This window comes from Nymphaea colorata, chromosome 5 (assembly GCF_008831285.2).
Source record: "Nymphaea colorata isolate Beijing-Zhang1983 chromosome 5, ASM883128v2, whole genome shotgun sequence".
NCBI classification, from domain to species: Eukaryota; Viridiplantae; Streptophyta; class Magnoliopsida; order Nymphaeales; family Nymphaeaceae; genus Nymphaea; species Nymphaea colorata.
The window spans coordinates 5,960,710-5,984,038 of record NC_045142.1 but is presented as its reverse complement, the minus strand read 5'-3'; the positions used below and the strand labels follow the sequence as shown (position 1 = coordinate 5,984,038).

At 37.8% G+C, this 23,329-nt stretch overlaps 1 protein-coding gene across 1 annotated transcript; it reads left to right on the top strand.

Annotated features, from left to right (window-relative positions):
- Nucleotides 1-16,126: 16,126 nt before the first annotated feature.
- LOC116255078 (WRKY transcription factor 44-like) lies at nt 16,127-20,609 on the top strand. The gene is made up of 5 exons (XM_031630824.2): nt 16,127-16,591; nt 16,850-17,029; nt 18,105-18,781; nt 19,464-19,610; nt 20,141-20,609. The coding sequence occupies exons 1-5, from the start codon at nt 16,355-16,357 to the stop codon at nt 20,325-20,327; spliced, it is 1,428 nt and encodes a 475-aa protein (XP_031486684.1). The 5' UTR covers nt 16,127-16,354; the 3' UTR covers nt 20,328-20,609.
- The last annotated feature ends 2,720 nt before the right edge of the window (nt 20,610-23,329 follow it).

Here is a 23,329-nt window from a genome sequence, read left to right as displayed (position 1 = left end):
TATTTATAATATTTTGTTGTTCTAGAAACTAATAGTTTGTTTCAAAATTTTGGAATAAATTATGAGCCAGCAAATCAAAAATTTTGATCCTATTATGGATGCGGATCCATCGTGCAGCTCCGCGACTTTTTTAGTTCGAGTCAGGGATCCGATGAATATGGAAATGACAATTCGATGGGAAGTCAAAACCACTCCCATTTTCTCCTGTCACGGGGTTCAGGACTGCTTCGAAACCTGAATGGAAAGATTAGGTTGAAATTGAATTTGAGCCGCAGAACTCGAATCCATGAACTTAAATCAGGGAAATCTTAGCCTTCCCAATCGTTCGTGATCATATACGAACTCAGCCAATAAAGTGGTGCATGGTGGGGACGGTGGATCCAAAACTGTTTGGTTAAGGACAAACACGAGATTTCGTGTCAGATGTCTTTAGTAATCCAAATATTTCAATTCAAATTTGAGTGCATGTCAAGACAATGGATCGTGTATCACATGTCTCCTAAGAGAGATGAGAAATTAGTTGTACGAAGGAACTAAGAGATAGGATACTATCAATGATGATCTGGACAAAATTTCCACCCTCCTCTAATCTGCATCAGTGCAAGGGACAAACAAATTGCAGCGTCTGCAGTCCATTATTTTCCGTGTCCAAGTAAAGGTTGTGTGTGCTGTTATGAGCGTGTGTGTGTAAAGCACAGTAACAGAAAAGAAAAGAAAGGAGATGTTTTTATAATTTAAAAAATGTCCTTTATAGTTATTTTACTTTTTTTGTAAAAATTTATCTTACAAAAAACTTTATTTTTTTTAAATAAATGGTACTTTTTGTCATTAACCATAATCATGCACGAGATTTTGTGCATGGATATAATCAACTTTGGTTCACGAGCACCTGACCATGAAAAGAGAAGGAGAGAGAGTAGTCAAGGTGATGCTGTAGTTTTTTAAGTCCTTTTTTTTTGTAATCCCTATGCTTGGATGGCTTTTTTTTTTTGTTTTTCTAATATCTTGTGATGCTAAAAACCATCAAAGTAATGAAGTGATGGCAATAACCATAAAATGCACCTTTTGCAATGTTTTTTAGCATCACAAAATTTAAAAAAGCCATTCAATCATAGAGTTAGCCGACTGATTTCAATTTTTTTTTATATGTATATGACAATTCAATCCTACTGTTGAATGGCTAGTACTTAAAAATTTGTCACAAAATGTATTATAGTCGTTATATTCGCATTTGTGATACTTTACAATGTGATGACAGTTGTGGTAATCTTAGCAATAATTTATTTATTTTTTAATGACAAACTTTAAATTTTAACCATTCAACAATTATTGGCATTTAATAGTACTATTGATAATTTTAACCATCCAACAACTATCCACTAATACTACCAACTTTTCCTCCTATTATTGCATCATAGTGGTTGCTTCAGAAATTGCCACTTAATACATTGCTTAGTGTCATCTGTGAATATCAACTAAAGGGGGCCTGGCAGGGTCCCCTTCAAAATTTCAAAAACTATATATGTATATAATTTAAAAAAAATTGTTTGACATATATAAAAATTTTGAAAAGTTATATTTCAATCTTTGTTAGAATTTTGAAACTATAATTCGACTATGTGCTAAAAATTACTAGCTCTGCCCTGTACCATATAATTATTGCATTAACCTATAATATAATATGCATTCGTGTGCATTAGATGATTGTTTTGAATGAAAATATCTAAGAAGCAGCCCATTAGTATTAAATTGCTCCTTGCACTTGCAATGGAAGTTGGCATGTCTCCGGTAATATTATATGGAGATATGGAGAGATAAAATGATTCTTTACCATGCACCATAATCATTGGCATCTTCATCTATCAGCAAGCAAGGTGCAATGTCAAGCTCAAGGCATCCAAAAAGATCAAGATAATTTAATTATGCACCATCCAAGGTATTCTGTTTTTTTTTTTTTTTTCTTTTTTCCTTTTAAAATCTTGGCTTCATAGGCAGCAGCCGAGCCAGAAATTTTTCGTTAAGGAGCTGAACTATAGTTGTGAAATTTTAATAGGGGCTAAACTTTTTTTCAAAATTTTTATATACAATAAAAATTTTTATATACAATAACAATTTCGTTGCCGGCCCCCTACCTCCGCCCCTATTCATAGGAGGGGCTCTTTTTTAATATTTTTAAGGGCGTATTCATAAATTTTGACCAAAATAACCAGTTTCGAAGAAGAAGAGGACCCTTCAACTGGAAGTTGGAACCCAACTCTAGAGAATAGTGGTCGAATCGGCTTCATAAGAGGGGCTCTTTTTAAAAAAATGCATGATTTTTTAATGAAATTTTATATATATATATATATATATATATATAAGACCTTATTCAAAATGCATTAGGCACAAATTGAATGCTTAGGTCGTAAGAATGTCGAAGTTCAAATGGCTCGGAAATGGTTGCATGCGGCTTGGTGAAGACGGACTTGTGACACCAAGAGCTAAGCACTAGGCATAAAATTCAATGCTTAGGGCTTGAAAAAGTTTTTAACACAATTATTAACACATCTCACCCCTAGGTGAAAAGTTTCCTTTTAAAAAGCCTACATGAAATGTTTAAAAATGTAACTTCTTATCTCTACTTACTTCTCAGAAGTTGGATCCCTTTGGTTTTCCGGTCAGGCATGCGTCACCTCCAAAGAAGCACCAAAACCACCCTTCTCTCCCTTGCCCTCGGGGTCCAAAGCTGCTTCAAGACCTTCATGGATGTTCGTATCGTCAAAATGGAAAAAAAATGTCATTAGAAAGATGAAACATATCACCATAATATATCAATGAGGTTTGAACCCATATTATTTTTTATTCCCAAGCCTTCTAACTGATTTTAAGCACTAGAGAACAGATCCCAATATGAGGTTTCAATTATTGTTTGTTGGTTTTATCTAAACTTCCTAAGAACCCTCTTATAGGTTGAACATTTTTAGTATTTTCATAAATGGTTTTTTGGAGACTCTTTGTGAGTGTCTCATCAATCTATCTCAAAAAATTGATGCAGGTTCATTCAAAACTAAAATCATTGCTCCATAAACCTGTCGTAATCTTTGGGATAGATTCATGACACACTCATCAAGTGTTTTTGCTACCACATTACTTCTTACATGTTGTTTGCGTTGTTTCATATATCTGTTATAAACATTGCTTATGAATCTGCTTCAATCTTTAAAGATAGATTCATGGGACACTTACAAAATGTCTCTGCTGTCAAACTATCCCTTATAGTTATTTACACTATTCCATATATCCATCCATGAAACTGTTTCAATTTTTAGGATAGATACATGGAGTAGTAACATTCTATTATCGTCGTCAAACAACCTCTTATAGAACAACTTAGTCCTATTTTTCATTTAGGCATTGAACAAGACATTTTTTTTTTCAAATATGAAAAGCAAAAGATTGCTGTCATCATACATTTAGTTGTTTTTCTTTAAAAGGTTTTTGTCCAAACCAATGACTCAAACTGTGAGGGACACTACCTATGGACCTAACTTCGCAATGAAATTGGTCAAATATGTGAAGCTTTCTCTGCCTTTTTCACATAACCATAAGGAAAAAACAAGTGCACACCATCCACATTATACTACAAAATTCACATATATATACAGATCAAGATACATTTGGTCACCATTTTTAAATCATCATATGTTTCCATTCACCAAAATCTTCTTCAAATTTAATATTTAAATTGCTAGAGCTCCTTAACCAAAATTTTCTAGCTTTGTACGACAGAAAGATCCACCCCATCGTTGCATGGATTTCCATGTGGGCACCTCCCCATGAACCTCAAAAAGGATTCAAAATTCAGGAATTTTATCAATCAAGTGTAAACTGTTGATCTCCACCGCTACTTTTGTTTAGCCATTTTTATCTTTATTTTTTGTTTTTCTAGAAAACTCATATTTTTTCAAAATTTTGGACCACATTATGAGCCTGGAAATAAAAAATTTTGATCCTATTATTGGTTAATTTGAAAGAGTATTAACTCTGCCTGCCTTGTTATAACAAGCGAATAAATGCAATGTGGATGGTTTGAAATACATATGTCAAGCCAAGTCCGGCCTGACAAGTTTCCTTTTTTTTTTTAATTTATCGGGCCAGCCTAAATGTCAAATAGCCAGCTCAAGCCCAACCCATGAAGGGTCAGATACCACCCAACATCTTTATTTAGGGTTGGTCTTCATTAGGGTTGCTTGAAGACATGAGTAGGAAAAGAGACGAGGTTGGATCTGAAATTGAACAGATCATTTTGTTAGGAACTCGAATCCGAGATCTCAAATTAAGGTAATCTTATATGAACTCTGCCTGGTGCATGGTGGGGACTGTGGATCAAAAACTGTCTGGTTAAGGACAGGCACGATCTTTCGGGTCAGATGTCTTTAGTGATCCAAATCTTGGAATTCAATTTTGAGTGCATGTCAAAACAACGGATCACAGATCACATGTCTCGTGAGAGAGATGAACGACTGGCTGAGCAAATGTACTCTTGGCTTCTGAGTTGTATATCAGACCGCACAATATATTGGCCAAAGGGATTGAAATTTGAAGAGAGAGAGAGAGAGAGAGAGAGAGAGAGAGAGAGATTCAAGTTGCTAAGATTTTGCTTGCTTATGGCATTGCCAAGCCGGATCCAATTAATCAACTCAAGTTAGAAATAGTGAGAATATATATATATATATATATATATAAAGTGAATGATGACTTTGGCTATTCAACCATCTAATCAAAGTCGGATGGATGGTTCAAAGAAAAACCATGAGAAAAATATGTGGAGCAATAGTAGATGACGAAATGCTTATCATTTTCTTCTTCTTGTTTTTTTAACCGTCCATCATATCAGATCAGATGGCTCTAGTTAAATAGCTAGGTGACTTTGACAAGCCAAAGTCATAATTCATATATGAAAGTGAATGGTAACTCTAGTTATTCATAATCACCCAACCATCTAACCAGGGTCATATATTTAATGCAAATGAATGATTGAGAGAAAAAAATAAACAAAAAGCTAGTATACTAGATGACATAAATGTTCATCACATTTTTCTCATCGTTTTTCCAGCCCTAGTTAGATGACTGAGTGAATCTAAAAGGCCTCCATGTCCAAACCCTCAATCTGCTTGGAATTCAACACTATAAATGTTGAGATTCTCAACGGTGATCTACGGTTCAGATATATTGTCATAAGAATGACAAAGTTGAAAATATTGCAGTTCAAATGGCTCTGAATGTCATGCATAAAATGTTAAAAAAGGTTTGGCAAGGACGGAATTGTGACACAAAGAGCCAAGAACTATGAACAAAATTCAATGCTTAACAAGTTTCACCAACAATGATTAACACAGCTCACCCTTAGATGAAAGGTTTCCTCCTAAAAAGCCAACATAGCATGTTTAAAAAAATGTAACTTTTTATATTTAAGAAATTTTAGGTGAGCATGGTTTTCCACCACCTAAAAGAAGGCCGAAATCCTCTACCTAACCCCTTATGCCCTAAAGTTCAAAGTCTACTTTTGATGTTTCGGGGTGCTGCCCTGCTGTGCTTCGGCTTGCACGTCAAATGACCTCTTTTTTGTAATATACAAGGTTGATGTCACGGTGATTCAAAACAAGAACCAGCTGTCTATCGGCCGCGACCCCCACCGTTGCGCCAAACCCCTTGAGGATGTTATATTTAAGTATTTCTCCAAAGGTGGATCAATGTATGCCTTTGGTTTTTCGGTTAGCCGAAGAAGCGCCAAAGACATCCCTCCATGAAGCTGGTTATATGCACTTTTGTGCATGTGAAGGGATGTGTAAAGACCAAAATACCCTTTATAAAGTGGAAAAAAAAAAAGCTTTGAAAACCTTCCAATAAGGCCAAGGTGAAATATCTTAAGAAAGCAAAACATGCTAAGTAAATTTTGATGTTTCCTTGAAGGCACCTTTTTGTTTTTTTAGCATAAATATCACCTCTTTTCTGAACCCAAGATGAAATATGTTATAAAATTAATAGTGGAGAGAACATAACTTTATTTCATAAGCCTTGAAGAAATCAAGTTAAATTCAGGACATTGGATCCAATCCTAACTTTCTCTTTTTCTTGCCTAAACTCACTCATGGCATTGTTAGCCAAAGTTCACTCTTGCCAAATAAAAAAAAATGTAAAAAGTGAAAAATCTTACATGCTTCTAAATCCAGTTTTTTGCAAACTTACTAATGGCTAAAGAAGCCAAAATGGTTGTTGTTTTTTGTGGGGCTATTGGCATGTGTTGGTAATGCAAAAAAGCTTAGTTGATTACCCTATTAACCATGAAAACATGGATTAATCAAAAACAACTTCACACATGTATATATATTATGGATAAACCATTAATATTGACTATTGAGGAAAAGAGCCAAGTTTCTCCTTAACTAAAAGGATTTGGGAGCAGTTGGTTGCAGCCTCCTTATAAGGATTATAATGTCAGAATGTTTATCGTTTCGGAAACATCCAGCATAATCGGAAGGATACAGAAAAGATTAGCACGGCCAATCCGATATTAGAAAGGCCTGAAAATGGTTTTCCGATCATGACACTGGCTGAGGCACATGTGAGCTGCTGTGGGCAATCGCCCACACTAGTCCCACATGAATTGTTTATTTTCATTTCAGCACCTCATATCTTTCTACTTATTTACATGTTGGCTGTCCCTTAAATGTTGCAATTTCAAGTATTAGTGCCCCTCATACAGATAGTTCTGTCTCCACCACTCAATCATGGGCATATACATGCATTAATTGTATATACAATAGAGGGTGTCTGATGACCTGAACATTGCACTTCAGGGGTGGTGGGTGCGTCTCATTGGCGGACACGTACCAAGCGCGGTCAACGTTCAGGGGAGGTAGGTGCTTCATGTGTCAAGCCCTCCTGCATGACATAGTGCCTCGAGAGATGGCGCTTTCCTAGGACCTAGGGGCGCCATGGCGCATAAGGGGATTTGACACATCATGCACCCTTCTCAGAAGCATTAAATCAGCCGTTAGGGCAAATGCCATACAATATACATCTGCCAACAAACAAGCTGAGTTCAGCTCTCGAGGAATTGGCATGTTTTCCCACCACCTATAAGAAGGCCAAAACCCTCACACCTAACCCCTTATTCCCCTAGGGTATAGGGTTTGCTTTCGATGCTTTGGGGTGTCGCTCCGCCGTGCTTCAGCTCACACGTCAATGACCACCTTTTTGCAATAGAGAGGATTGATGTCAAAGGGATTCAAAACAAAAACCGGCCTCTTATCGGCCTCTGCCTTCACCGTTGCACCAACCCCCTTGGGGATGTTATATTAAGTTTTTCTCCAAAGGTGGATCAAAGTATGCCTTTGGTTTTCTGGTTAGCGGAAGAAGCGCCAAACCCATCCCTCCCTGAAGCTGGTTATATGAACTCTTGTGCATGTGTAGGGATGTGTAAAGACCAAAATACCTTTCATAAAATGCAAAAAGAAGGTTTTGAAAAACTTCTAATGAGGTCAAGGTGAAATGTCTTCAGAGAGCAAATGAGAGTGTATAGTTATGCCCCCATCAGCCAGTATGAACTCAACAACAACTCTTCATTTCTTCTAGAAATATATAATAGAAATCTGAAGGCCATTGAGTATAAAAAGTATTTGTCTAATCATTCTTGGGTTTTGATGGTTGAGGTTCTTCTTTTGTAGTTTTCATTGATGTTGTTTTCCTCTGAAATGAGGTAAAATTAAATAAATAAGAAACTAATAAGAAAACATGCAAAATGGGTGGATAACGATACAAAAGATGTTTTATTAATGATAAAAAATAAGATAAATTATAACTCAAGTTTTAAGCTTTAAGACAAAAATAACATGAAAATTACACAAAAAATGTGATAAAAATGCGAAAAACATGCTAAGTAATTTTTGATATTTCCTTGAAGGCACCTTTTCTGAACCCAAGATGAAATATCTTGTCAAATTAATCGTGGAGAGAACATTACTTTATATCATAGGCTTTGGAGAAATCAAGTTAAATTGAGGACATTGGATCCATTCTTAACTTTGTCTTTTTCTTGCCTAAACTCTCTCATGACATTGTCCTTGTAAGCGTTGGCAGTCAAAGTTCACTCTTGCCGTTAAAAAAAATGTAAAAAGTGAAAAATTTTATATGATTCTAAATCCAGTTTTTGGTAAACATACTAATGGCTAAAGAAGCCAAAATGGTTGTTGCTATTGGCCTGTGTTGGGAATGCAAAAACCTTAGTTGATTATCCTACTAACCATGAAACCATGGTTTAATCAAGGAAAATGTCACACATGTATATATTATGGATAAACCATTGATACTGATTATTGAGGAAAAGAGCTAAGTTTCTCCTTAACTAAAAGGATTTGGGAGCAGTTGATTGTAACCTCTTTATAAAATAAAATGTATCATTTCAAAATGTTTATCGTTAACAAAATTGGAACGATACAGAAAAGATTAGCATGGCCAATCCAATGTTAGAAAGGCCTGAAAATGGTTTTCCAATCATGGCAGTGGCCGAGGCACATGTGAGCTGCTGCGGGCAATTGCCCACACTAGTCCCACATTCATTTTAGCACCTCATATCTTTCTACTTATTTACATGTTGGCTGTCCCTTAAATGTTGCAATTTTCAAGTATTAGTGCCCCTCATACAGAGTTCTGTCTCCACCACTCAATCATGGACACATACATGCATTAATTGTGTATACAATAATGGGGTGTCTAATGACCTGAACATTTCACTTCAGGGGAGGTGGGTGCATTTCATTAGCGGACACGTGCCGAGTGCGGGCAACGTTCAGGGGAGGTGGGTGCTCAATGTGTCAAGCCCTCCTGCATGACCCAGTGCCTCGAGACACAGCGCTTTCCTGGCCCACAAGGAGCGCACCTAGGATCGCCGAAGCGGACCTAGGATCGCTGAAGCGGACATAGGGGTGCCGTGTCGCTAGGGGGATTTGACACATCATGCACCCTTCTCGGAGCATTAAATCAGCTGTTAGGGCAAATGCCATACATCTGCCAACAAACAAGCTGAGTTCACTAGCCACCATCTACCAGCAAAGCTCAAGCTGCCAAGGAATTGACTATGCTCACTGAACTCTACTGCCAAATCAACTGTAGTGAGGCTAGTCATGCCACTGGCAAGCTCAAGCCCACACCACACCAACCACATTGAGCGAACCCATCTTAACCAATGCCTTTGTGCACCGTGACAAGTCTATTTGACCTGGCTGCGCCTCATCGATGGTGCTGGGTTCATCCGAGCCGGCTCGCATGGGACTGGATGCAGGTGAATCTCACCTAACAATGAGGGTGAGCTGTTGCCACCTACAAAGCCTTAATGCACCTACCAAAGTGGTGGGTGGGGGAAAGCTGATAATACCAGTGAACCAGATCCAGATTTCAGAGAGACAACTGTAACTGTTGGTCAAACGCTGAATCATCTTAAGTTAGTGAATCATAATATGTTCCATCCAAAAGTTAATTTGCAGTACACAATTCATTTGCTTCAATATATATATATATATATAGAGAGAGAGAGAGAGAGAGAGAAGAAACATGCACATATAAGTCTAATAATTGGGAGTTGTTAACTATGAAAGTGGAGAGTAGTAACCTTTTATGGGCACACATCAAACTTTCTCTTCAAAGTCTGTTTTTCTCTAAAAAGCAACCTCATGTCCCAACTTTTCAGCCATCCCTCAAGAAGATTATGTCCATGAAGAAGCTTTTTGTTTTGCATGTGTGTGTGTGTGTGTGTGTGTATGAGTTGTTGACTCAAAAAGCTGTCATTCATGAACTGAAAATAGGAAAAAAGTATTGTCTACACCTTCGTGTATTAAGAAACAAAAACAAGCTGTTAACACAAATAATTGGACATTTTGGAAATAAATTTCAGAGTAAGCCAGAGGAATACTTCATCTAACTACATGGATATGAGAGTTGAAACTGTATCTCTCTCTCTCTCGCTCAGGGTCTAGGGCTGTGTCGATACCTCGGTTAGACATAAGACTTGTGATCGAACTACTGAAAACATTTTGGATATGATATTGGGAATCACATTTATTACAGCCGAATCTGGCAGCCTTCTTAATTTCAACCCTAGTCTAGTGTTTAATACTGGAGCTGCATCACTGGTAGAGATTTACCTAACACCAAGCTTGAGGAGAAAAGGGGGTTTCATCTTGCCATTAGAAAAATGTTTGGATCTACTTCAGACGTAGCTGCTTAAAGGCTGCCTAACCTGGTACGGGTGAAAAGGAAGGCTCTCAAATCTGAGTGGTTCGATATCAGATCCAAGTCTTGAACATGCAAGAAAGAGGTCGGATCCAATTAGTCGGCCACTGGATCTCTAGATCAGGTGGACTTGGCAAAAATCATAACCCAACAGCGGGACAGTGTCTATTATCAGGCATGTGGAAGATCTGGATCTCCTTTGGATCCATACTGAGATGTAAGACTCAAGAGATTTCGTCTATCTGTGAACGCATTACCCATTTGAAGTTTGGACCTCTGGAACTATTCTTTTGGGAAGATGTATCAAAATGATTTTTTTTTTTTTCGGTATCGTCGAACAATATACTGGTCTAGAACCCATGCATGATAGAGCCAGAAGTTTTTAGCTGAAGGGCACCAAATAACTTTAGTCGGGCCTCGGAGGCACAAATAAAGAAGGCTCTTTGGGGCCCAGTCCATTGTGGACAAAAGGGCATATCTGTGTGGGCAGCTGCCCACACATAGGTCCTGCCCTGCCTTGAAATCCCGACAAATAGCAGCAAATTCCTTTCGGTGATGGACTCTCGGAGTCCATACGCTCGCCCACGCCTCGATCAGCAGCACAAGGAGTTGACACCCATGAGAATGAAACCGCACTTGTCGGCTCGAACGGTCCCAGCCCATTCCTACTATGCCAACCCTAAGTCCAGACCCTCCCAACCACATGATGCCAGGTGATTGACCTCCACATGTGATTGGGCCGCGGATAAAATAATCCGGCTTCCTAAACATGTTTAGCTAGATTCTCGGAGCAAGGGCATTTTGGTCGTCATAAGAAGTCAAAGCCCGCGACGGTCCGGTCCGCGATTCCGGACGTACCGGGGCGGTCCGCTGGGGACCGAGACGAGACGAGACGAGACGGGAGGGGCGAGTCAAAGGAGGAGGCTGGGCCACATATAACTACCAGTCAGTGAGGGAGGCCGGCGGTTGACCGGGACGCTGGTGGAGGTTGGGGGCCTGGCCTGGGTGGGGGGACAGTCTCACGTGCTAACGATTTCCCCACCACCAACGCTTCCAACCTCACCTAACTCTCAAATTTAGGGTTAGCGCTTCCTTCTTCTTCTGGGGCCCTACCAGCCATAAAGTGTTATTATTTAATGAAATATTTATTATATATTTTGTTGGGAGCAGGCCCCCCTTTGCCCCCCCTGCATGAACCGCTATTTTAAATTGGCTCTGTCCTTTTTCTTCGGCTCGATGCCACTCTCTCCATAAATGTTTAAATAAACTATTAATTAATTATATATATATAATATATAATATATTAAATACATCGGCACTTTCACGGTGATTATATATATGTATATATATACTCTGAATTAGGCATGGGGCCACGCTCCCCATAAATTCTTGATTAAACTACCAATTAATTAATTAATTTAATTATGCATGTATGTATTAGAAATTTGATATGAGGGTACATCTACCCCATTTGTTTATTCATGCATAGCTTACAAGTTAGGTTGCCCGGTCGATTTTATTTTTCTGTTCTCGAAATTTGGAACTTTTGGTTGGAAGGGGATGGAATAATGGGATTGGGTCAGTACTATCTCCTTCATGTTGTTTTTTCTTTTATAGAATCAATGTTACATTTAAATTTTCTCTAGGACTTGAAGAAATCAATCATACGTTAAATCATGTAAAACTTTTTGGTGCCGGTGGATCCTCGAGTTGGTTTCTCTAAAAATTTGTTCAAATAATTCTTAGCAAATTACCAATGTTCCGAACTTCAATGACATGAATGTGCTACTGAAGTATTGTTGGATACGCATGGGAACTGTCAACTCTCTCTCTCTCTCTCTCTCTCTCTCTATATATATATATATATATATATATATATATATATATATATTCTTAGTAAATTACCAATGTTCCGAACGTCAAAAACATGATGTGCTACTGAAGTATTGTCGGATATGCATGGGAAATGCCATCTCTCTCTCTCTCTCTCTCTCTCTCTCTCTCTCTCTCTATATATATATATATATATATATATATATATATATATATATATATATATATATATATATATATATATATATATATATAATACAGGTGAGTGACTTTGACTGGTAGGAACTAATCTTATATTTTATTGCAAAACATAGATATGTGAGCAACTTCACAGTGAGGAATAAATCATTTTATATTATTGTTTACTACTTTTATGATCATTAAAAGGTAGGTGTTCCTTTTTTAAAAAGGAAGGCTCCGTCTGAAAAGCAGTAGTTCTTTTTACTGGTTTCCTTTCTGATCAGAAACAACGTCCCTATCGAATCGAACCGGTCATGAACCAATGTTATTCGGTGAGAATATTTTAACATTTTTTTTATCACATTTTCATTGATTTTCATATATTTTTCTATTATTTTTGGAAAATATTTTGTAAAAAATCATTTTTAGCTAATTCACAAGTTATTATATAGAATCGGTGAATCAGATGATTCGGTACAGATCCAATTTTCAAGACACTTGACTCTAAGGTCAATTGTCACCTGAAAGGTTTTTCTTTTCTTTTCTTTTACTTTTTCACAATAACTTTCGGTTTCTAAAAGCTTGATGATCTTAGTCCCCAGAATCAGGCAGATCCCTACTTAGAGTATACTAATCAAGGAAAATTTTCGGCTTTATTCTTAATCCAACACGAGAATATCAAATCTAGCAAATTATCTAACTCATATTTTATTAATTAAGATCTTCGCATCCGAATCCGATTGATGGTAATTAGGAGCGCTCAAATTAAGAATTACCAATCTTATTGAAATTCTAGTTGTTTCATCAATTTCGATAATCTCGAACTCGAACTCAACTCATTTACATATTAATCTTCGGTTTTTTCTCGAACACCAATAAGAACTTCATCCACCTGGCTAGTGTCTAGAGGCCCAGAATGCACAAAATAATGGAAATTTCAAATGGTATATGGTTGGTTGAATATTTTTTATGGAATTTCTTTTTTTTTTTAAGAAAAAAATTTGAAAAATACCATGCTCAAGTAAATCTATTAAAAATTACTACACAATTAGAAAATAAGCTTAAGTTAGGCACATGCATTTCATGGAAACTTAGTTGAGCACCAATCTGACCTTCTTCAGTTATAAAATTCATTTGGGCTCTTTTTTCTAGACAACAGGCGCACATAAACAACTAATTTTTTAAAACTTTTCACTTTTTACTGTCATGCCTTTCTTTTGACCAAGAAGCTCTGCTGATTCTGGTCACATGTGGTTCCTTGGTTAGTAAGGGAAGAACCTAGTGACCTTATAAACTTAAGGGGCAATAAAGTCCACTGATTATTCATACCAAACAGATATACTTTTCAATTTTTTTTTCTAGGCTGCACTATAGTTTTAAATTTTTTTTTTATAGATTAAATTAACTTTTTTGAAAAATATAACATTTTGTTTGTTGAAAATCTCCGGCATAGTTAACACCACCTACTTGCACCCAGATCACGGGAGCAGTGACCCGGATCTCGTGAGACAGTACAATATAACTAGACCCCCGTCTACCCAAGTCCCAAGAGTTAAACTAATGTTTGAGATCGTCTCTGTGGGGGCATTCGCCCACCTATCTCTGCCCCTGGTTCAACTGAGTATTCTTTTATATCTTGCTATGTTTGATAGCCTTGCATCTCAGATCCTATGTTTCAGTGGTTTCCGCAAAGTAAAACAGATTTGAGATCTCCAGTTGAAAAATCTTCTGTTTTTTTAAACTATAAATTTACACCTGACGGAGATTAGATCCGACGCTATCAAACACAACCTATCCATAATTATGTGGATGGTCTAACTTGTCCATCCGTTTTGAGTTCTTGATCTTGGTGTTTGTAGAAGGAAAGTTTAGAATAATTGATATGAAGGTTGTTAGTAATCAAGTTTGAAGCCTATCAGTTGTACTTGATCTCATAAAATATATAGTAAGTGTAGCTTTTGTTATTTTAACAAAGCCTCGGCGGTCGAGTATTATGAGGACAATATCATGAGAAAGCTTAGGCAACAAAATGACAAAGTTAAGACACTAATATATAAGTTAAGTCTTCAATTAGATTAATCGTGTACGCGGGGCGTGCATGCACATAAAGGGGATCGTTGGGTCAACTCCCGCGGTTGCCGCTTAGTTCCCGAAACTACTGTCCTAAACCATATTGGTCACAAAGCAAGCTGATCCCGAAGGCTACGACTGCCTGCCGAAAACTTCCGGTCACCTGAAAAAAAAAAAAAAATCTTCAACTTGACACCTTTCACATTATTCACCTTGTTCATGGGTTCAGTCAACAAGTCCATGGTAAGCTCGGAGTTTATGAATCAAAGCATGATCAGATCGGATTAAAAAGAGTTAAACATGTTAGAAAGTGTGCGAAAATCGAATTTAATGCAGTTAAATATGATCCATTTGCATTTTTTAATATAAAAACTTGAAAATTTTAGTTGTAGTGAAAGCTAATAGCAAATAGGAAGACCAAATTAAGACAAATATGTGGATAGAATTCTTTTAATAAATGCAAAGAGTAAACCAAATTCAAACCAGAAGTGAAGCTAAGAATTTTTCATTGCAAGAACCAAAATATAATTTCAAAATTTTAACAAGAGTGGAAACATACCTTTTCAGAATTTGCATATAGGTTAAACTAAAATTTATAAATTTTTCATGTCATATTTTCAAATTTTAAAATATCATCTTGTTGTTATTAGATTGATCTCATTTTGTTAAAATTATTATTTTTTTTTCCACAAACTCAGTTGTTTGGATGGACAAATACCATCTTGTTATTATATTGATCCCATTTTGTTAAAAAGGAATTTTTTTTTTCACAAACTCAGTTGTACTGGTGATCCAAACATACCTTAAAACGACGTTTTAGCAGCAAAACGACATTTTATCTCCGAACTGCCGTTTCAAGGTGTCATTCACAAGCATGATGCATCCTTACGAGTGTAAACAATAAAAAATGAGACAAAAAAACCCTTACAATTTTAAACATTCGAACGTGCGACAAAAACTCCTGGCAGACTCAATTTTCTCCATAGTCAAACAGCAAAAAACCAAAAATTGTTACTGGCAACTAGAGTTCAAACTTTTTAATTTGTCCTAGAACCGTTTGGTAGCGTTGGAAAAGATTAAAAAGAAAAAATCAAAGCGTACTGATTCTGGGGATTTTACTAGTCCGTAGAAACGTCAACATTTTTTTGGCCTTCTTGAAAGAAGTGTGAGAAAGAGTCGGCCTGCGTCCACTTCTGTCTTTGTTTCAAAATTCTTGAAGTTTGTTATTATAAAAAATTCTTGTAGATTTCGTTTTTAAGTGTAATTTTTTTTATTTTTTAATTTAAACAATTTTTAATCAGGTTAAATAATTAAGTTTGATAATGAATTTTAGGTGAACGGGGAGGGTTATCTATTGTTTCGATAAGGTTCGGAGGTCCCTTAATTTCGTTTGTTTTTGGGGTCTTGAGTTGAGTCAAGAGTACCTGAACCATCCATCAACTGGAACGACGAGTATACCCACCTTTTAATTAATTATAAAAATTAAAATAACTATGCTCCGTCCATTTAATTTTATTATAATCAATGAAATTGACTTAAAAATTAATTGACTTATTTTTATATTAAGTGAAAAATAATTTTTTCTTTTTTTTTTTGGTTAAATGAAAGAAACTACAAACTAGTGATTGAACAAAACCATTCAGGACGTTTTGGATGGTTTTTGAACCGATCCGTGGCTTTTTGGGAAGTGCACGGCCATTTTCTTACACAACTACGTGTTCTCTCTCTTTCTCCCTCTCTGAGCTTTATTTCCGAGTCAGGAGCGTTGGCAGTTATAATAGGCTGGTCCTGGTACGAGACTCTCTCTTTCTCTCTCTCTGTAATTGATGCATTGAAGGCATCCGAATTTCACCCATGCTTCTTTAAGTCACTGTTCGTGAGCGAAGCACCAAACCCTGCAATGCCGGGGATTGTTTGGTGTACCGGAATTATGAGGAAGCCCCTACTTGCCGGAGCTTGATTGGTTTTCTGTTGCAGCCCTGGTGGTGGTGGTGGTGGTGGAATGGAAGGGAAGGAGGTGCAGCAGAGGGTGGTTGTTTCCAAGCCCGTCGCTTCCCGGCCTTCTTGCACGGGTTTCAGGACGTTCACCGAGCTACTGGCCGGAGCCATCAACGCCACCCCTCCGAGGACCTTGCCGGAGTCCGAGCCCCCGACGACAACCACCGTCGCAATCCGGCCCAAGACGGTGAGGTTGAAGCCCTCCGTGAGCCATTTCCCCGTTGGTGGCCTTCAACCCAAGGTGGGTGCGACCGAATTCTTGGTGGGTTTTAGGAATTGACGGGCTTTCATGGGGTTTTAGATCGTGGGTGGTCGGGTTCTTTTGGTGTTGTTCGCTTTTTTGGGGAGTTTTGAGTAGTTGGTTTCTTTGGTTTGTGGAGCTTTTGTCTGGGTTTCCTTGGTGTCAGCTGGCGTTCTTTTTGTTCTTTCAGTTGTGGTTTTTGTTCTGCTGTTTAACTAAGTTTTCTCTTTCCTTTCTGTTCTTGTGGAAATTCTACAGACGGTGGGAGCTGCACCAACAGCACCAGCAGCACCGGCCACCGCCGCCCCTGCAGCTGCCCGCACTTCTGCCACTTCTTCTGCTGATAGGCCTTCGAAGACTGAGGAAAGACCCAATGTTGTTTACAAACCATTGGCAAAGGTTGTTTCAAGAGCCACTGTATCTCTCCTGGCTAATATGGTGAGGTTCATCTCTTGCTCTCCCCTCCCTTCCCCTTCCCCCACAGCCGCGCAAACACACACACACCCCACACCCCTGTCCCCTCTTCCTTTTCTACTTTATTTTGTGCCCATTACGGAACTAACGATCTGGTAGTAACTGTAGACAGACTGCATTGTTGATCTAAAGATCCAAGTGAGATGCAAAGACAACAGAAATTGATGTTGGGCAGCTTGGGCTGTCTCCAAAGCTAATAACTAGATGAGATTTATGGAAAATTGATCAATGATAAGTGGGTAGGTGAATATATTATTAACGCGCTGGGTTATACAGTAAAGTTAACAATTTCAGAGCTTCCTATTTTGGAAAGAATTTCACGGACTTGGACTTCAAAACCCTCTCTCCAATCTCGAGTAGTGGTGTTGAGCCAGACCTAGCATCGCTGCTTCTCCTCATACTAGTATTAGTATTAGTAATAACAATAGCCGAAATTGTTACTGATGCTGTTGATATTGCTACCTGAATATCTAGATGGCAATTAAGCTTAAAAGAAAATGTGGGCATACTCCCTTATCGAAATCTGTTTAGTTTCTCATTCTTTGTAGGTAAATCTTTTCACATAAAGTGCAGTGCTGACAATTTCGGAGAATATCATGAAGAAAAGGCAGAAAAAGATCAGACATATTGTTCAAGAATTTTGAAAACCCTAAAGTTGTTTTTATATGAATATTGGTATCTGCTTGTTCATTGTATCACGGATTGCTCTTAGCATCTAAGTTGGACCTGAATTTTGAAACTTGTTATTTTATGGTGAGATTGTTGTCAGGTGTTCAGCCTGCTGTTGGGTCTTTGCTATAGTCCACTGGTTGAACTCATAATCTCCTAATTTCTGATCTTCTGTTAATTTCATGACTTTAGAGGGGTAAAAGAGTATGTTTGAATCTCTGTGACCATTGTGCAGCCTATGAACATAAGCTAGAAACTTCCCATGGTGGCACCATGGCAACCAGTACTTTAAGAAAAGCATAATGTTTTTTTACAAGAAGTTGTAGTTTTTGCTTTGTGGGATTCAAGGCTGAACCATTATTTTTAACAGGGGAACTTTGATCATAAACATCAACCTCCGCCTTCATATGCAGCTCCTAAGCCAACTCAACCTCAATTGGATAAAGTACAGGAAATTGTGTCTCCAAAGCCAGTCCCACAGAACACCGAACAGAGTAATACAACTATGCCTTCTGCAACTAGTGGAGACCGACTTTCTTTTGATGGGTACAACTGGAGAAAGTATGGGCAGAAGCAGGTGAAAGGAAGTGAGTACCCACGGAGCTATTATAAGTGCACGCATCCAAACTGTCCGGTGAAGAAGAAGGTTGAGAGGTCTCTTGATGGGAAGATAGCAGAGATTGTGTATAAGGGTGAGCACAATCATCCAAAGCTGCAGCCTCCCAAGCGTGTTTCTTCAGAGGGGCAGGGTCAAACTCATGTATCCCAAGGTGTTGGACGGGATGGCTCCAATCCACAATTGAGTGATTCTCATGGCAAGAAAAATATGGAGAAGAATAGTGGCAATGTTGAGCAGCAAAATGCAACAGTGCCATTGGCAAATGCTCAAAAGAGCCATGGAAAGTTGGCATCTTCACAGTATCCAATGAATAACCTACTTAATACAGGTACCGCAAGCCATGAAAACTCTTGTGGAGTTAGTGAGGAATGTGAGGTGGGAAGCAGAGGAGAAGATGGTAATGATGAAGAACCTGCCAGTAAGCGAAGGTATGAATCAGAGATCCATTGAAGCAGATCTTTTCTGAGTTCACCACTGATACTTTGGTAATATGAGAAGCCAGTAGACCTTCATTTATGTGCAAAATAGTTGAGCCAGGGATATTTCCTTCCTTCAACCACTATAAACATGTGCAATCCCGTTCATATTGTTTCGATTCTTTGATATATAATTGTGACTTTCACATGAAAAATTTTGCTGATTTTCAGTGAGACTTGGTTGATGAAGCGACTTGAAAAGAACAGATTTATGTTTTTGCTGGAAATGTTGAAACGCTTCTTTGTGCTTGAGTTTCTGTAATGAGCTCTGGTACTTCCAGAAATTTAGAAAAGCGCTTGTAAAAAAGATTTTGTGACTGATGATACTTCAGATTTTCTCCATTTCTAAAATGAGATGTCAGCCCCCTCTATCAGTTGATTAATGTTCTGGTAGAACAGACCGTGCATCATTGGCTTTCAGAGCCAGTGAGTGGACATGCAAGGTAGTTGACTGCCTAGCAACATACCGGACATGTAAAATGACCTTTATACATTTGTTCGTGTGTGTGAGTGTGCACGCACATTGGCCTGGCCCTGTATTGTTATGTGTCTGTGCCTTTACTTTCCCTTCCTCTTGTGAAGTTTTTCTTTTGAAGGATTGACCTCACTCCTTGTCTTCCATGTGGACATTCAGAAAGAGAGAGAAGAAAATTAGTGAAGGTGCAGTAGTACAAGACCCCCAGAGTACTACACAAACTGCTGCAGAATCTGAAATTCTTGAGGATGGGTTTCGGTGGAGAAAATATGGACAGAAGGTGGTGAAAGGGAACCCGTACCCCAGGTAACTTTTTCTCTCCCTGCAAATGAATTTTCTATGATTTCTTTTGTGTGAATTTAGGTTAAAGATGAAGTTCCAAAAAATAAGCAAATATTTGTGCTAATAGTTATGTTTGAGGGTTGATGAGTAATTGGAGATCTTTGTTCAAGACAGTGATCTTGGCAATGTAAGTTTGCTGCCTGAGGCATTAGAACTTTGAATTAGACTTTTGTTTGAGACAATGACCTGTGCGAGATAAGTTTACCGGCTGTGGCATTAGAACTTGGAATTACCATTCTGGGTGGTAGCCTTCTTCAGTTATGATGTGTTCCAAATTCGAGTCGCCACTTGCTGGAAATTATAGTACCAATCTCACACCTAACCACCAATTCTCTAGGACTTTGTTTTATTTTTGTTTAGAAATATATAGAAGATCCTTTTTTCAGTCTCACAGAGTGAGAGGGAGAATGATCTATTTCTGATATCAAGAAACTGTTTGGCAGCAGGCAGGCCTTCAGATTGTGTTGCTTACATGGTTGATTTGGTCTCTGCAGAAGCTATTACAGGTGTACCAATCTGAGGTGCAATGTGCGCAAGTATGTAGAGAGGTCATCTATTGACCCCGGCGCATTTGTTACAACTTATGAGGGAAAGCACAACCATGAAATGCCAGGCTTCCGGAGCTCCAGCGGCGATGCTCCGGACTTAGATTCCCAGGCTTGCAATGAAGCCAAGCATTAGCTGTCCTTGTGAGCAAATAACACTGATGAAAATGCACCGTATCATCCATGACTCAATGCGACCTCCATGAATGAGAACAAGGTTATGATTAAATTTGCAGAGCAATTGTATTACTAAGATTTCAAGGCCCATGGTAAAGATTTTCAATCCATATGTCTGGTGGCTTACTGTGGTATGGTATGTCCACGGCCAGAGCGATTCTCTGATTGAATAGTCTTAATTTTTATGTAATTTTTCTCTCAAGTAATTGGTTTATGTCAATGTCTGAGTTTTGCCTTCTTCTATGGAATGTTTATGACAGTTTTTTACTGCTCGACTTGTTTTTCATCTGCTGAAAACATTGCCTCCGTATCTTCACACAGAGAGAAAGAGAGAGAGTTTTACTAGGCGGAAAATTTGAGTGAATAGAAGAGCAAATGCGACGACTGTAATTTAGCTGTAAGCTTTAGCTCAGGAAGGAAGAAAATTCTGTATAATTTTGTTGTTTTACATGTAAACTTTTTCATTTTCTTTTCTGTATGTTTTGTTCTCAACTTTTGAATTTGATCATCTTTGCTAACCATCTTCAAAAAAAAAAAAAAACAAAATTGAGAACTTGAGAAAGTGAAAAGAATGTAGTATACTAGTAGCTTCGACTGGTCGATATCAATAGTACGGCTCCATGCTTGTACTCCCGTACACTGTCTGCCATTCGTTCAGGGAAGATAGAGAAAACTCATCATGCAGGGAAGATAGAGAAAACTCATGAATCTGCCATCGTTTTAACCAATGCAGCGAAACGGATCTGTATATTCTCATCAGCCTACTTCTATTTTATTTTTTGGGCCTTTTTTTCAAATAAATTTGGACTTATTAAGGATTTTTTTTAAAAAAAAGAGAGGAAGCATTGAAGCACCACGTGGGCCTATATTGTTTCAGGACAAGTCACGGCTGGTACGCTGCGACTCACTGGGACCGATACACAACAGTTAATGTTGGTAAAGTTAATTTCAAAACAAAGTTCTAAAATTTTAGAGCCGTTTCGAAGAAACTGCACCCACCTCAGAGACTTTGTCTATGATAACGCAGAGGATGAGGATGACTCTCATTGATGCGTGCAGAATTTACCATTTTTTATCATGAAAGTTGTGAAAATAAGAGATACCATCGTCTTAACAATAGATCCATTTCTAGACCATGCAGACCTCTTGGTCTAGTGGATCCAACTTACCTTTTGACAGCTTAGGTTTCAATCCAAAAAGGTTAGAAATCATGACAACTAACTAATTAACAACTACTTTTATAAATTCTTTAAGATTCTTCGTAATTTTAAGTATTAAATTAAACTTCTCAAAGTTGAGTGTCAAAATCACATCAAGGAAGCAAAATCTCTATTGTAACTACTCTTTTTATTTAAGAGAAATCTTTGGAAACGGCTGCAAATCCATTATAAATATGAAGAACTCGAGCACTATCAACTTTTAAAGTCAATGATGGTCTTCCATTGTGAAAAATGACATTCACCTCTTTCTATGGTCATTTTAACAGTACTCGCTCACATGGCAGCATGAAATCTTGAGGCTAGTTGGCCTGCATCTAGAAATTAGAATTTATGCGTGCTTCAGTTTATGAAGAAATTAGCGCCCACAGGAATCAAACCAGCAATGGACTTCTTACCAAACTGTTTGCCCAATCAGTTATATCAAACCACTTGGGGCTCCTAAGCTGCCCAAGACAAAATAAATAAAAAGTTTGAGGCACATGTTCCGAGAAAATCGCCATGCCAGTGAACAAACTAGAAGGTGATACGTGGCATAGGGAGGGGATCCAATCTTAAGCCCCAAAACTCATCACCTTCTAAAGTTATAGTCACCAAAAACATTTTTGATCTTCAAATAGTGAGGTTTTTGTGGGGTATAATACGATTAGCTTGAAAAAAAATACGGTAAATTTTTAAAAAATCTAAAAATCTAAAAATTTAAAAAAATAAAATAATTAAGGATCTAATAGAACAAACATCAAAGATAGCCCACAAACAAAAGTTGGAAAATGAAATTTGAAAACAGGCAGTTTGGCATTAAAATTTATTGTTTTATACGTGTTTTTTTAGAAAAAAAATGAACACTTATTTTGCAACTATGCTCTAAACAACATAGGCCTTATTGCCAAGAAGGGTGAAACCATTACCAACCATGAAGTTCTTCAGATAGTAAGGAGTTAGTTTTGCAGTATGATCGCAATCTACGTCATAAAAACGCTTGCCGTCAAATTTAATCATAAAAATTTAGGAACTAGACATCTACAAGTTAAAGAAAACGTCTCCCTCTCTTATTTCTTCATTTAAATTCACTCTTTGAATGCATATTTATACAACATGTTTATACATATTTGGTAACTTACTAAAAGTATGTTTACAATAGATTTACGTGCGATAAACATATCATCTATATGTCCCAGAGGTTTTGATGGAAATGCCAAGTGATTTTGTTCTTATGTTGCAGCTCCGGACATTTTTGTCCGATTCAAACGCCTACTTATTCCTTTTCAGCCACTCGACGATGTAATAATAAAAAGCCTTGTATGTGCAGATTTGGACATTCTTGTCACATTCTTCTGAATTTCTGCCATTTTTGTACTATCGTTTCATCAATTTTTGTTTCTTTTTGAACAATTAGCAGTCTGCAGCATAAGAAAAAGAAACACCAATCTCGAGATGCACAAACCCTGCAATCTTTAGCTTCTCTGCCCCCAAACACTTCTTGTCTAGAGCAGCAACAAGTAAGAAGTCAATCTTGCATTACATAACCAACAAGTCACCAGTTCCAGCACCGACTTTAATCCGGTCACCATCCAGTCACTGGGCGGCCGGTGTTAGTACACTTTTCGAGCTCCTATGTGTTTAATTGCGTTGAGAGGGGCTTAGCGTAGTTGGTCAGATTGATACTGAAGGAACTTTAAGTTTTTGGTTTGATTCCTATGGGTGCTAAGCACTTGGTTATATAGGTAAAGAGCAATACTAAGTT